Source organism: Podarcis melisellensis, assembly GCF_964234715.1.
Source record: "Podarcis melisellensis genome assembly, chromosome: 1".
NCBI lineage: Eukaryota > Metazoa > Chordata > Lepidosauria > Squamata > Lacertidae > Podarcis > Podarcis melisellensis.
In genome coordinates, this window is record NC_138528.1 from 131,913,367 (window position 1) to 131,928,590 (window position 15,224).

Sequence of the window (15,224 nt, forward strand, 5' to 3'; positions counted from 1 at the left end):
TACAAAATTTGTACTCAGAGGTTTATTAAATTCTAAGCCCCTCTGGTTCCTTTGTTGTTTAAACTAATACACACACGTACCCTTACAGCTTCCTGCTACAAAGCACCCTGCTCATTTCAGAGTCATTTGCTTTGCTTGGCCTATTTTCTGCTACTCCAGCCAGTGAGTAAACATCAAAGCACCCAAGCAGACCATTTAGTACAAGGAGCCCAACACAACATTCAACAAAACAGGATTTTGGCTCACTGTCCTCTGTCTTGAGTGCCACGGATCCAGCTGCCATTTGCCCCAAGGAAGCAATCAGACTGCTGACATGATTTGCAGAATGTCTGTTTTAACCACATCCCTGTTTGCTTTATTGCATTCAGACTTTATTGCATTCCGAAGGAGTGTGTAGTTTACCAAGTTATGCAACGTTTGTGGAAGCCCTGAATTTGCTAGAGAAGCATTCAGGGAATTGGAATAAGAAGTCAAACACCCTTCTAAAGGGGGGGGGGCAGTGTTTAAATTTGGATATTTGTTTTTAATGCTTTCGGCACAAGCTTTTCAACCAGAGAGTTGCCACTCGTGGTCCTTTTATTCCCTTAAAGATCTCTGATGGGAACTAGGCGGCAGCTCTGACTTAATTTCTTCTGGTACTTCAGATTGAAGTCTTTAGGAACCTTCCCTCTTTACGAACCAGACCTTCTCGTGGAAGCAGCTATAAAGGTACCCGGTTGGATCTTCTGAAATATCAGTTGATAAATATGATGTGTGACTAACCCAGATCTGGAAGGAAGACACTTGATACTGATCCTAGTTTTATTTGAATCTGACTCTTACCTTTCAGATGCCACATCATGAGGGGAGTATTGTTTGCCTCTGAGAAATTCAGAGATGCCTGGCCTTTTTACCGAGGCTTCCAAGGATCATCTAACTTGCGGGGGGGGGGGGTGGCGCTCTACCCTAAGAAGTCTAATGCACTTGGAACAAACTTGCCTGTTTTTCATACTGTTGTTTTTTTGTAATTAAGTACTATATAAAAGCAACAGAGAATTACAGCTTCAATAACTAACAGCACATAGATCCAGCCATGGCAATCACAACCAAGATCTCCCATCCCAGGCACATGGATATGCAAGGCACATCCCTTTCTCCCTAGGCTTTGGCTATCCTATTGAATATTTGAATAAGGCAGCCCTTGGCACAGAGCTTTCGCAGGGTTGTAAGCATTCCAAGGTGCCTCCTATGTGAGTAGAGGTTGCGCGTGGCCTAGTGGTCAGAGTGCCAGACTTGGGAGGCCAGAGTTCAAATCCCTGGTTCGGCCAAGAACCTCACTGGGTGACCCTGAGCCAGTCACTGCCTCTCAGCATAACCTACCTCACAAGATTGTTGTAGGGATTAAGTGAGGAGCAGGGGGAATCATGTAAGCCACCTTCGGCTCCCTGGAGAAAGGGGTACAAATGCAAGCACCATTCCTGAACAGATTCTGGACTTTGTCTCTAGCCAAGTGCCCCCAGGCGTACCTCTCCAATGGTCCCTGTGACATACTGATCAATAGCATTAGAGATTTCCGCTCTTTTCACTCCCGCTTTGAACTTCATGGAGAGGACCCCGGGGTGATGTCTGAGCCACCAGTGGTTTGCCTTGTCTCCAGCCAGTCGGGTGCAATGGATTCGGGACTGCTGCCCTGCCCCAATGCCAACCACCTGAAAGAGACAGAGCGCTGTAGTTATTGGGAGGAAGGGCAAGCTTCCATGGGACCTTTTCCTAAGAAATTCACTCAAGGCCTCACCAGAAAAGCCAAACCTTAAACAAACTGTGTACCAGTTTAGAAACAAGATTCCTGAACATCACACACCCGCCCGGGGGGGGCGGGGGCGGGTTGGGAAGCAAAATATTTGTTAAGTTAGGAAACAAGACTGCTTTTTCTTCAGTAATCTCTGCATTGAGCCAAGGAAAAGGAAGCACTCAACTTATGAGAATTTCTAGGCATCTAGCCTGCTCTGCGTGTTCTGAGATGAGCCGTTCTCCAATGTGGGAGTCCCAACCACTATGGAGAAAGCTGTAATATTCTCTACTACATTGTAAGCTATCTTAATTTCCACAATCACTACAGACGTCATGGAAATGGGCAGATGGTCAGGAGGTTAAGGCAGCCAAAGAGAGTCAATTCTGGCTGAGTGACTATGTGTCACTGGCCTAGAGAAGGCTCACTGCAGCCCTGAACCTCTGGAAAAGATTAGGGGCCCCAACCCAAAGGGGGATTATAAAGCTCCAAGATATTTCCTTGGAATTCAGTCTTACCAGGTTCAATAGGACCACAGGCTGTGTAACCTAATGCTGTCCAGCATTATATGAACTTGTCCACGTAAGCAAAACAACATATAGGAAAATTGTCAAAGGTTAGATTTGCAAGCAGGGAAATATACAGCTCAGGAGTAGGTAAGTTTCTAGCTGAAATTTATTCATTACTTTAATACAATTTTGTATACTGCTTGACTGCAAAAAATCCCCCGCAAAAAAGCACAAAAAACCCACCATTTTGGTTTACAAAATGCTGGAACATATGATGATACAAGAGTAACATAGAAAGTGTTGAGCTTTTTTTGAAGGGGTGGGGAGACACAACTCATAGGCCTCTAACGTTAAGGAGAAAGAAAGAGGGGTGAAGAGATAGAGAATACCAACATCCAAAACTTTTGAGTTCCAATCCCTGCATATTTTTTCCTGCTGTTACCACTTTAGTTCTACATATATTTTCAAACTTTTTTTCCACAACAATGAGGACTAGAAAAGCGGGCGGAATCTAAATGAAATTTAGAAGGAAGACTGGATTTTTATATACTCCAGGTGCTATCCAGTCAGTTCCAGGAAGGAAGCCTGGCTGCTCAGGAGGGCAACTGCAGTCACACATTTCCACGTTCCCAAAGAGCGCAGTCTGGCTGTTCAGTGTCAAGGCTGCCTCCTAAGTCCATTCAATGTTAAAGTCATTTGCCTGAGGGACACCATCTCTTTTGGCAGTGATGGCTTGGGGCAGGGAGGATGAGGAGGCAATAGTGGAAGTTGTCCGGATGGTAGTGCTGTGGTCATTAGGCCAGAGGAGCTCCAGGGAAGCTGTGGCAGCCCCACAGGTACACACAATGCTGCTGCTGCTGCAAGGTCACAATTTCCCCCCTGCCCCTTATGGAGGCACTTATACTGGGCATTGCCAAAGCCAGAAATAATTAACTGGTGCAGAAAGACAACTTCTTCTGCTAAGCTAATGCCTTTCTGCTTAGTAGCAAATCCAGTTTCTTCCTATCTACCGTATTTTTCGCCCTATAGGACGCACTTTTTCCCCTCCAAAAATGAAGGGGAAATGTGTGTGCGTCCTATGGGGCGAATGCAGGCTTTCGCTGAAGCCTGGAGAGCGAGAGGGGTCGGTGCGCACCGACCCCTCTCGCTCTCCAGGCTTCAGGAGAGCCCCACCGCCAGCTCCACAAACTCAGGGGAAAGTGGGAGAGGCGCAGCGCACCTTTCCCACTGTTCCCCGACTTGGTTAGAAGGCTGGCGGGGGGGGGGGGGGGAGAAGCCTGCTCCTCCCCGCCGCCAGCCCCACAAACTCGGGGAACAGCGGGAGGCTGTTTCTACCTGCCTGCATGTGCTCAATCTGAAGCAGAAATAGCAGCAATCCATCAGAAAACCCATGCATGTGAAGACAACTTCTTAAGAAACTAGTCTACTTCAAACGGCTGTCCTGTAAATCCACTAATAAATGAAGAAAGCGAAACGGGCGGCAATCACTCTCACGCGCAAAGTCTGGCTAACAAGCTTCTTTTAGCACCCAAAGTTTTTGTGGTCTCAGCCCTTCTAATATGCTGTTATATCTATCTAAAACGCTCCGGGAAAAGTCATTACATAATTTATTTTACAGGTGGGCTGGAGAGCAGTTTAGCAGACTGACTGGAGACGATACTTTTAAGAAGACAACATATGTTTTATTTTGCGTAAAGCCAAGAGCAGCGTTACGCCACTCTCCCCCTCTCTACAGACCGGCACTCACCGGGAGAAATGTTAACCTAAAACCAGGTAATTACCAGTGCAATCAATAACAATTTCCCTGCTCATTTTTTCCAGGGTCCACAATTATAGAAATTACCAGTTATTATTATTCATGACTGCAATCCTATCTAGCAGCAGGGCTTAATAACGTTTACCGAAAGAATAGCATCTGACACTCTAAACTACAATCTGGGTGTAGAAATTATGATTGTTGGGATCCGGAGTCAAGGGACCAAATTCAAATAGCCGTTCAGCCACAAAGCTAATGGGGTAGCCTTGGGACAGTCACATCTTTTCAGCCTCAACTACCTCCTGTTGTGAGGATAAACATTCATCAGTATGTGTGTATATGTGTGTGTTTTACGAACCATGCATTCTGCTGTGCGCACCTTGAACTCAAGAGACAGATTAAAAATCTAAGCAAATCCAGGGAAAGGTGTAAACCTCATTCTAATGCAATGAGGACTCAAAAGCTATGCTACAACTGTACATTCACAACCCTGCACTAATTCAGATAATAAGGCCAGTTCCATGCTTAGGCAGTGCAACTCTATGCATTTTTACTCTGAAGCAATCTCCATATGCTCAGATCGATCTTATTACTGTAGATTAAAATTCTGAATTCATTTTTAAGCCTGTATTTAAAGAGCAGTTGTTGTAAATAAAAATATGCCCTTTTCCCTTATGGGGTATCCAAGAGCCCATATAGAGTCCTTACATAGGTTCCTTATTGGTAGGAGAAAATAACAGAGGCCAACCAGAGAATATTGAGAAGCAAAGCAGCTAGTAAGCTTTGCAACAGATCAATAAAGATCAAGCTTACTAGCTGCTTTGCTTCTCAATATTCTCTGGTTGGCCTCTGTTATTTTCTCCTACCAATAGGGAACCTATGTAAGGACTCTATATGGGCTCTTGGATACCCCATAAGGGAAAAGGGCATATTTTTATTTACAACACAGTAAAAGGCTTAAAAGCAGTAAAAGGCTTACTACCTCCAGTGCCACTGCAACAGGGAACTCAGAGAGCAAATAGTCTCTTAAGTTAAGTGACTGACATCAGGGAGGTAGCCTATAATCTCAAATGGCCAAAACTCAAGAGTTGCATCAACCACATGGATTTCATTTTCAGCTCAATTATTTTTGGGGTTTGGGCCTTCATTCTGCTATGTTAAAAACAGGTTGGGGGCACTTTCCACTCTCCTCACCCCCACCCTCTGCAATATTTTGGGACTGTGTTCCCGTTTCCGCCCAAGGACAAGCTCTTCAGAAAGGAGCACCAGGGGAGAGATGAGTTCCTTGCTGGGTCAAGAGGCCTGGCCACTGCCTCAAACTTTCCAGCCTAGGCTGCATTTACCAGATGTTAAAGCCCTGAGTCCAAGGCCAAACTGAAAGAAATGAACCATTTGCTGTCTTATTCCTACAGTGATTTCACATCTTGCCAAAATAAGGATCGTTCCCCAATGACAGGGAATGAAAAATCTGGACTTGTGTCCTTTTTTTAGCAGCCAATGAATAATATGCTCCTTGCTAACAAGTCAGCCACTGGCATTACACAACATTGCGCTTGTTTAATATTCCTCCGGGGCTGCACAATTAATGGATTTACAGAGTCCTGCAATGTTGTGCCTGCTCCATCAGAAAGGTCTTTTGCCTAACATAGCTTCTCCACTGGCTTCAGGACTGCATTGAACCTCAATACAAGCTGATTTTACACATTGAACGACACTCTTCATCTTCACCACAAGCAAAATACTACACCTCTAAGCAGTGCAAGTGCTTGGTCTATGGCAGCAGCTCTCAAAGGGCAGGCCTTGCCCCGCGGGCGTACCAGGAGAGGGTGGGAAGTGCGGTGGGAAGATTCAAGGGCAATCAAAGAAACATTCCAACATTTCAGTGTAGCATAGTATCAACTTATAAAATAAAATGCAGAATATGGATATCTTTTTAAAATGAGAGTGAGAGCACTGGCTGTTTTTCTACAGTTCTCCACAACATATTGTTGTGAACAGGGATTTTGAACCCTGACAAATATGAAAGATCAGAAAGGAGAAAGGCTTCTTTGTGTTGAAGAGATGAGTTTGTTTGTCTCAAACTACACCTAATATAAATGTGATTACTCGTACTTAAGGCACAGATGAAAGAGGTTTGTTTATAATTACATTTTGGAAATGATTCATGTTCTTATGAAGCTGCACTGTTTTATTCTTTCTGGGTGTCTCATGACCATATTATATAGTAGCTGTGTTCTGTGTTATAATTCAAGCACTGCTAGGAGTTGTTTCTTTGTGTTTTCCAATGTATTTATTATCAATAAAAAATCTGATGTGGGGTGAGCTAATTTATATTATGAGAAAAAAAGTTTGAGAACCTGGTCTGTGGTGTTTGATTTGTTAATTCTTGCTTCTTCGTAGTCACTAAGTGAAAGACAAGGTGTGTGAAGTTGCTTCCCTTCCAAGCAAAGGGTGCTCAGGATCCTGCGTGAGCCTCTACACTCAAGGAGCCATGCGGCAGAAACCACGACTCCCTCCCAGCGCTGCTCCTTAACTGCCCCATGGCAGCTCCTTACAACCTCCACCTTCAGATCTGCTCCCAGGGCCAAAAAGCTTCTTTACCCCTGCATGATAGTTTCCACCAATTCCCCAAGCCACATGCAGCCCCTAGAAAATCTACCTTGCTTTGGGGGTGGCAAAAATAGAGGTGGCCGTGGCAGGGGAGAGGGGTGGGTCTACAGGAAATTACAAAAATCACAGCAGGGGCTTCCGTTGGATGTGAATGGAAGCAGCCCTTCTGTCCCTGGGGAAGAACAATGCAGGAGCTAAGGCCATGTGCTTCTATTACCTTTATTCCTTCATAAGCATTCTGGGTTGCTTATTATATGCCTCTCGTCTGAGTAACTGAATTTGAGTACCGTGATTCTTAATTAAGGGGGAAAGCAGCAAATCCTGTCAGCTCTGAAGATAAAAACTCAAGGAGCACTTAGGGCTCCCTCCACGCTCCCCCTTGTCCCGTGCCTAGAAACATGGGGGTCTGAGCTGTTTTCCCCTGCCCTGCACCTTCCCGAGGGAAATCCCTCTAGCTCTGAAACGGAGGCAGCATCAACCCAGAGAAAACCCAAATGGCGGGTTGCTCCAATTGACTACTAAAGAACTTAGTTCTCAGCTGAGTCCTAAGGAGTAGACTCTTTTCCCTGGGGAAAAGAGTGGGGCAAGAATAAGTGTGGATAAGCCCTCAATATCAGGAGCTGGACAATATTGACCCCAAGGGGGGGGAGGAGTCATAGCACACACCCCTGAAAGTTAAGGGACCGCTCAAGGGCTTGTTCATTCTGGCTGTGGCCCTGATCCTTTAAGATTTACAGGAGATTTGCCACGAATTTCAATGGCTCTTGAATGGTGCTAAAAGCAACTGAACATTTATACAGCCAACACTATACCAGCCAGGTACAAGGTATATCAAAAGTACCCAATGGAGAGCTGCCATTTCAGGTCTGAATGACTTGTTTATTGCAACGAAGAATCTCAGTGTATTCTAGTTAACTCTCTTGGGATGTTTGCAGAGACTGCAACAGAATACAGCTCTCATGTGTGTCAACTGAAATGACGGTATAAACAGTTCAATCATTTATCCGGAGAAGAAACAGAAGCAGGATTAGAATCCTAAATTATTCCAGAAGCTTCCCCCCCCCCCTTGTTTTTCAGCTCAGCCTAGCCTCTGAATAGCCCCCTGAGCACATAAACAAATCACAGGACGAAGACAACTAAGAGGCTTTTGACGCAGAGAAAAAAGCTCATCGTGTTGCTATAACTGCTACCATTAAAAAAGTGTGTGTGGTGGGGGAGGGTAGAAGCCCAACATCCAGAGAAAAACAAGCAAAGTTCAAAATGTACCATACACAAACAGAACCAAAATGTACACCATTTGCCCCAAATAGCAAAGAGGAGTCTTCCTTCTGCTTGAACCTGAATGGAGTCTCTTACTTCCCCAGCATCACAGATGGTACAGTCATTATTGCAACGCTCCAGCAATGGAAAATGCAGCTGCCTCTGCAAAGGCTCTGGAGGAAACATCAAGGAGGGATGCTCAACACCGTTCTTGAAAGGGAGCAGCGGCAAACGCGCTTTGTTCCTGGACCAGTCCTATTTATTATGCTTATAGGGAGGACATGAGCTTGAAATGACCTGTCAGACCAGCAGCAGAAGAGCTACAGCCCATGAGGCTTCTCTGAAGCACTTTAATAAGGTCAAAATTAAAAACTGAACCACCAGCACAGCTCCTCACCCTTCCTGGCAAGCAACAGCGACAGACCTGCTGGGAAGCTCCCACAATCTCCCACCTTGCAAGGTTACAGTGTTGATAAAGCACAGGACACCCTAGACTCCTTAGGAGAGCAGAGCAGATTGGCAAGTTATAAAAAAAAAAGGTAAAGGACCCCTGGACGGTTATGTTCAGTCAAAGGTGACTATGGGGTTGCGGTGCTCATCTTGTTTTCAGGCCAAGGGAGCCGGCGTTTTGTCCACTTTCCCTGGAGGATTTCCTGCCAGTCTGCCCCTAGCAATGCCCCTTCAATGCAGGGAGACATATTGACATTTATGGCGCAGCGGCAGTAAGCCTGCCTGGCACCACAAACGAGTCTCCTTGCAAAGGCAGGAGAACTCTTTCAAAGCCAGCAGATTGGTCCCAACAAGACTTTAGAAGGACAGCAGCAACTCAACAGGACTCAATATCCCAAACACAGTTTCTAGCTCAACATTGCCACTCGTAATTGTGGGCAAGTTCAGAACTGGGAAGTATGCAGAAAGGTCTGCCATGCACTTGAAAATGATAAACAAGAGGTGTGACGGGGAACACTTCCAAGGCATGCAAGTAGCACTCTTAAGTCTGATGGGGGAGTAAAGATGGCAGTGCCTGGTGGAGAAGAGGAAGCACTCTTTGTGCACAAAAACACACTCAGATTCCAGATGAAGACACAACTGCAGTGACAGCCTGGCATAAATGGTTTGAAAACACATTCACTATACACCGAGGTATTTCTTTTCTGGGCAGCGAATGTGCCCTCAGTCACTTACAATGTATGTCCATCATCACCCACTCTGCTGCTGGCTTCAATATAGTAAACACACACAAGGGAAATTTTGGAGTCTGTGAGCCAGAGAACGTAGAAAAAGGTGGGAAGGGAAGAATGTATCAAATGGAACTTAGCAAAACTTTAACTGCAGACCCTGCAGAAAGATGTCTAAATCACTGCACTTGTATTTGTTTCACAGCACCAAGTTTCAAAAGCTGATGTTCTGGCCAGAAAGTACAATGGGATGATCTCCCTTGAACATTTCCAAGCAGTTACCTGTCCATTCTTGGCATAACAAACTGAATTAGACTGGGTGTATTTGACAGCGATGCTGGCAACAATCAGATCTCGGACTGCTGGCTCGGGCAGCTGAAACAACAAGAGAGAGGTGGCTGTGAAGGTATCCCTATGAAAGGAATGGAAATGGGCTGCAAAGGCAAAAGGAAAGGGGAAAAAAACCACTTCCTAAGCAGCACTACTCAAGACACAAAACTGAAGATCAGGGCACTTACTTTAATAACTGTTTTGAGTCCTCACTCTAAACACTCTGCAAACCAATTATCTTCTATAACCTGAGTGGTTAGATGACTGTTGAATTACAATGAAGGCACAACAGTTTTTTTCTAGAAAAATCTAGGTGGTCTTTAACAGAATTCCCCTGAAGAGAAAGGCAGCTGTCTCCATGAAACACTGACATCTCTTCACCAGCTCTGTGTGAAGTCTCTCCTCTCTCTCTCTCTCTCTCTCTCTCTCTCTCTCTCTCTCTCTCTCTCTCTCTCTCTCTCCAGGGCTGCTGCCTCTTCCCTGGAGACCAAGAGGGGAGCTGAGAAGAGGGGGGCTGGGGTCCCTGTTGGGGGGAGTGACATTCATTCCCAGAAACAACACAGAAGATGCTAGAAGCAAGGTCACTGTGAAGAATGTCTCTACACATGCACTCTTCTGTACTGGACAGTTAAGAGATGTTTAGTCTAAACTCTTCTCTCAAAGTGTGAAGATGTGAGAGACGGTCTGGCAGTTTTTAGGGCCAGGCCTGAGCATTAAGTTTAAACTGCCTCAATCAGGGCTCTAGTAAAGGCTTTGTTTTGTAGAGTTTGTAACAGCCACGCTTAAAACTGACCGTAAAGCCTCGTGTCTGTACTCAATCATTTCCTGCGATTTATTTCTACTCTCCGTGCTAGTCTTGGAACTCCCACATGCTGTGGAAGCTGCGTGATTACTCTGCTGCAGAGCAGGCCAGGTACCTGGAGGGGGGCTGGACCCAAAGACAGCTGCAGGCTAAACCCCAACAGGTACCCCAAAGGATTTCTCTGAGCAGGAAAGGTGGGTTTTCAGATGAGCAAGTTTCACCAATATAGAGAGCAATTGGCTTCTGCTTCTACCATCCTCACTACATACAGGATCTCCAGCCCGTCTCCAGATTTCTTGGCATCCTTGTATTACTAGTGAAGATGGACAGTTTAGTGACTGAGCAGTAGAGAAACAAGCCTGGGGAAAGCAGGCAAGCAGTGATGTTTAAAGGCAACCTGATTCATGGCGAAGTGTTCTGCAGAGCCACCTGCTGATCTTAAGTGGTACTACACCAACAGGTTGGGTGCCTGCCTGTCTTTGGTGAAAATGACGAGTTTCTGAATGGGCTTCTGGACTTGTTCGAAGGAGAGGTGTTTGGGGGGGGGGCATCAGCCTTTGGAGGGGACTGGTGCTTGGATGCCACTCTTCAGAACTGATGCTTGGTGTTCTGTTCTTTTCAACTCAAGATAAAGGAGGATGGAATCAGAGGGCTGTATGTCCAAAGCCTGAGTCCTGCCATTCAATTATATACTGTTAAGACTGAACCATTAAATGGTCTCAATGTAGCGCTCTAATTTCCATTCCTGACAGGAGCATTGTCGGTCAGCTCTCCTATCAAGGCACCCTTCCCTTCACTTACACTTTTATTTTTAGTGACGATGTTTTTGAAGAGAGATCGGTCGATCACGCCATCGTTCCTCTTCTGCATCAGATGCAATCCAAACAGAGTGCGGATTTCGTTTTCATCCGGCTCATAAGCTGGGTCCATCTAAAAAGCAGGATTCTGTTCTTAATGCCATGTCGATTTAATACAGTTTCTCTCATTGCTTATTGTTAATGAAGTACTGCACACCTGCTGGAAAGCAGGAGGCAGCAAAAGCTTTACCAGAAATGTTCAACTCCATGGTCCTCACCAATGCCAAAATACACTTCACAACAAGCAAGCAGCACCGGCTGAAAGTTTCTGTGTGGCGGCTTCCCAAAGTGTTATTCCTCTTTCAGGGTTTCTGGCCTCCTTCTCTTAAAGTGACTATGACTGCAGTCCTAGAAACATTTCAGTAGGGAGCAAGCCCCACTCAACCCACTGGGACTTGTTCCTGAGTAAAAATGTAATGGGTTACCCACCCCCCAGCACACAGATTGAGGGGTTTTGTATATAAATAGCTATATTTTTGTCATTTTATTTCTTTGCAGAACTTTTGAATGCAAAATCTGCTTGGTCCTATGCAAGTAGGGAATACTTCCACATTGGGAGATTTGAAACAGGAACTACTTTTAAACCATATGCCATTAAACCCTAAATTGATGGCAATGTTGTATTCATTACCTTTTGGACCACAGGCATATTGTCAGGTTTTTCTTACTGAAGGTTTTTTCTTACTGTCAGGTTTTCCTTACTTCTCATAGTTTTATTAAACCATCAATGCACCGAATACAAGTTTATATTGCAAACTACAAGCATACTGTATGGAAAACAGTTTGGAATCACTAAAATGTGTCTCCTCAACCTAAGAGGCAATTTTAAGAAAAGCCATTGCACTTTGAGGTTTTAAGATGTCATGAGTATATCTTTATTGGTTTTTGCTTAAATATCATGCTTTAAAAGTAAACTGAGGGAGGGAGCAGGGAAGTCTGGACGTAGTTGAGAGAGAGAAATCAGTTGTCATATTCACATATCCTGTAGCAGTTCAAACACTAACCTGGAGGACACAGTAGCTTCCATTTTTCTTTTTGGATAGGATTTTGAGGGCTTCATCATCATAGCCAGGAGCCACAATCCCATCAGATACCTGTATGCACAACACACGTTTGCAATAGATTCCCTTTTTCTATTGGATGAGTCACATATCTTCGTGCTTATCAAGCAAAGGCTACTTGGACCATGAAATCCCAAAACTTCACCCCCTCCCAGCCTTCCGTATGCTCATCTGCTCACTTAGGATTGCAGCCTCACCACGGAGTAATGCCTAATTTCTTTTATAATTTAGATACTCCATAGCATTGCAGAGCTTTTATGTTGGCTCGTCAAAGGCTCCCCCCTCATCTGTATTGGTTGGAAGGTTTCAAAAGATCCCCTTCCAGAACAGATTCTGCCCCTGTATTCAGAAAACACCAGATAAAAGACGTCACATAATCTTGGATTGCCCTCTTCTCGACACCCATCGCAGAGATCTCCTAGTGGCTCCCTTACAGCTCAAAATACCCACTTATAAAGAATCTATAATCCAATACAGTGGTGCCTCGCAAGACGAATGCCTCGCAAGACGAAAAACGCGCAAGATGAAAGGGTTTTTCGTTTTTTTAGTTGCTTCGCAAGACGATTTTCCCTATGGGCTTTCTTCGCAAGACGAAAACGTCTTGCGAGTTTGCTTCCTTTTTCTTAAAGCCGTTAATACCCAGGGAATCCGCGCTCCGCAAGACGAAAGAATCGCAATACGAAACAACTCGCGGAATGAATTAATTTTGTCTTGCGAGGCACCACTGTACCTGTTGAGGGATGTTAATCCCGAAACTACCAAGATTGTTTCGGGTTATTTAGCTGAGATTTTTAAAGCTAAATCCAAAGTTGTCTGATTTATTCAGTGGTGGCTAGCGAGCCTTTTATATATTGTATGTGTTTGGATTATTAATATATTTGGGTGACTTTGTATGATTTTATTGTTTAAACCTATGTCAATAAAGGGGGGAAAAAGTTAAGACACCCAAGAATGTCCAATATCTTATCAGCAAACTAAGGTAGTGTCAGTCCTATTGTAGCCAGAGCAGAGCAGCCACAGATGAGAGGGAGAGGTGTCAGCATGCTCAGGGGACCCTTAATGATCGCCAAAGCTGCCCAATAAGGAGTTAACCCTTTCAGTGGTCAATGAATCCTGTCTGACATTTGGGAGGGGAAAGGCACAGAAAACTGAACTGAACTGAATACTTTGGAAGACTACATAACTGCTAGCTTGCTAGCACACTGGACAGGATCCCTGCCACCACTACTGCAACGTTTTGTTGCAGGTTCCACTGTTAATTACAGAAGCCTAAATCCAAGCAGGCTAACTCTGCCCTGCAGGAGGGGCTGGAGCCTCATTCTAACTGAACCTTTTTGGGGGGCAGAGGGACAGCCATGGATTTGTTAGATGGCCTGCCTTTAAAACCAAACCAAATACTAATGTTTTCTTATACGCAACATCTGCAGCAAGAATCCTGGTGGCTAAGTACTGGAAAGGGAATCAGTTACCCACTAGGGGAGAGTGGCTATGTAAGCTCTCAGAATACTTAGAATTAGCCAAATTGACAGATATAATAAGACAAAAAACAAAAAGTGAAGTAAAAAAAGAATGGGAGTGCCTAAATGAATACCTCAAAAGTCAAGGTTCGAGGGCAGATATCTGGCTGAGTCTGGAATAATCTTGTGAAGTGAAAGGATATGAAAGAAGGATTTATATCTAGAAGTTAGGATAGAGATGATAAAGAAAACAGGAAAACAGGAAGACACAATGAGAGATAAAGGAGGTGCTGTGGGACTGGTGGAAGTCAATGTCTTCTTGTTGTTGTTTCAGTGTTTATAATATTAACCTGTAAGATATGGATTTGTTTGTTTTGTGTTGTTGTTGTTGTTGTTGTTGTTGTTCTTTAGCTTTCGAATGTTGATTTTTGTGTGTTGTGTATTATTATTTTTTATATATATTTTGTGTTGCTGTTGTCGTGTGGAAAATACTAATAAAATTCATTTTTTTAAAAAACCAAACCGGACACAAAAACACAACTTAAAACAAACACTCAGCCTGGGGCTGGGGGGTGGGAAATAAATCTCAATTGGGATTTCCAGCTTGTATAACAACCTGTCAAACAGCCTTAGCTATCTCCCATGAAATATAATACAGAAACTGATCAGGAAAAAAAGGCATAAAAGTTAGGTATAGCCCTATGTCCAAAGGCTTAGGAGTATCAATTTAACAAAGGGCGGGGGTGGGGATGGGGGAGAAAAGATCAGTTCAAGAATATGTTCTTTATTCTCCAAGAAGTGCACATAGGGGAAATGATTAGTACGGACTCCCTGTTGTTCCATCTCATTTGCTGCTTTATAAAAATCAAGGGGTCACAGGCTGAAACTGAATCCAAAAGTTTTATGTGAAGGGTACAATTATGCTCTTGGGGAAAACTGGCAGCCGTGACCAGTTATTCTGGATCCATATTTCAGAACTGTGAAGAGGAGAGGGGATTTCTTTTTCCGTTTTTTGATGGCGAATGGCAGGGGTTTAGTCAGGCGTTGCTCTGGCTACAAAGGAGCAGCGTTCAGTGCTCAGCATGCTTAGGTTCTGATCAACAAGGTTTCCCAGTGCCTCTGTGTACTTCAGAAACTCCTTCCTCCCAGCCATTCCCTTGGACTCACGTCTGCCCTTTATTGCAACATGGGCAAAACCCAGGCCTAAAGGTCTGGCCTTCCACGCACTACTAGGCTTGAGGGTTTCAAGATCAGGGCAGGTTCCCAGGGCAGCACAGGGATTAGTGAGGAGGACAGGGGAGAACAACACCCATTATAAGTAAATTATATGCAACAATATCACTACCAACCACCTTATCCCTACCCACCATCTACTCTATGGTCACGCAGTGGTCAGGCCAACTCCAGCCAACTGACCAGAGAGGTGCAGAATGCCACGGGGACTGACCTCTCTGGAAATAATCTTCGCTGTGGGGACGTCACAGATGTCAGAGAGAGCAATGAAGTCACCAAAAGACGACATCCTATCAGCACCTGGGGGAGAAAAGTAGCATTTTGCACCAGAAAGGTCACCTACCAGAGTCAGGGATCCCAGAATTTAGCTTCTTAAGTGTACAGCTCAATCCCAGGTGCATTT

At 44.6% G+C, this 15,224-nt stretch overlaps 1 protein-coding gene across 1 annotated transcript in view; it reads right to left on the bottom strand.

The window, feature by feature from the left end:
- Positions 1 to 15,224, bottom strand: part of ATIC (5-aminoimidazole-4-carboxamide ribonucleotide formyltransferase/IMP cyclohydrolase) — a 29,596-nt gene that overhangs the window by 1,618 nt on the left and 12,754 nt on the right. The window contains exons 10-14 of the mRNA XM_081925816.1: positions 15,036 to 15,121; positions 12,075 to 12,164; positions 11,015 to 11,143; positions 9,364 to 9,456; positions 1,506 to 1,688 (exon numbers count right to left, since the gene is read on the bottom strand). Coding sequence (XP_081781942.1) covers positions 1,506 to 1,688; positions 9,364 to 9,456; positions 11,015 to 11,143; positions 12,075 to 12,164; positions 15,036 to 15,121 — 581 coding nt within the window. The remainder of the gene's footprint in view (positions 1 to 1,505; positions 1,689 to 9,363; positions 9,457 to 11,014; positions 11,144 to 12,074; positions 12,165 to 15,035; positions 15,122 to 15,224) is intronic.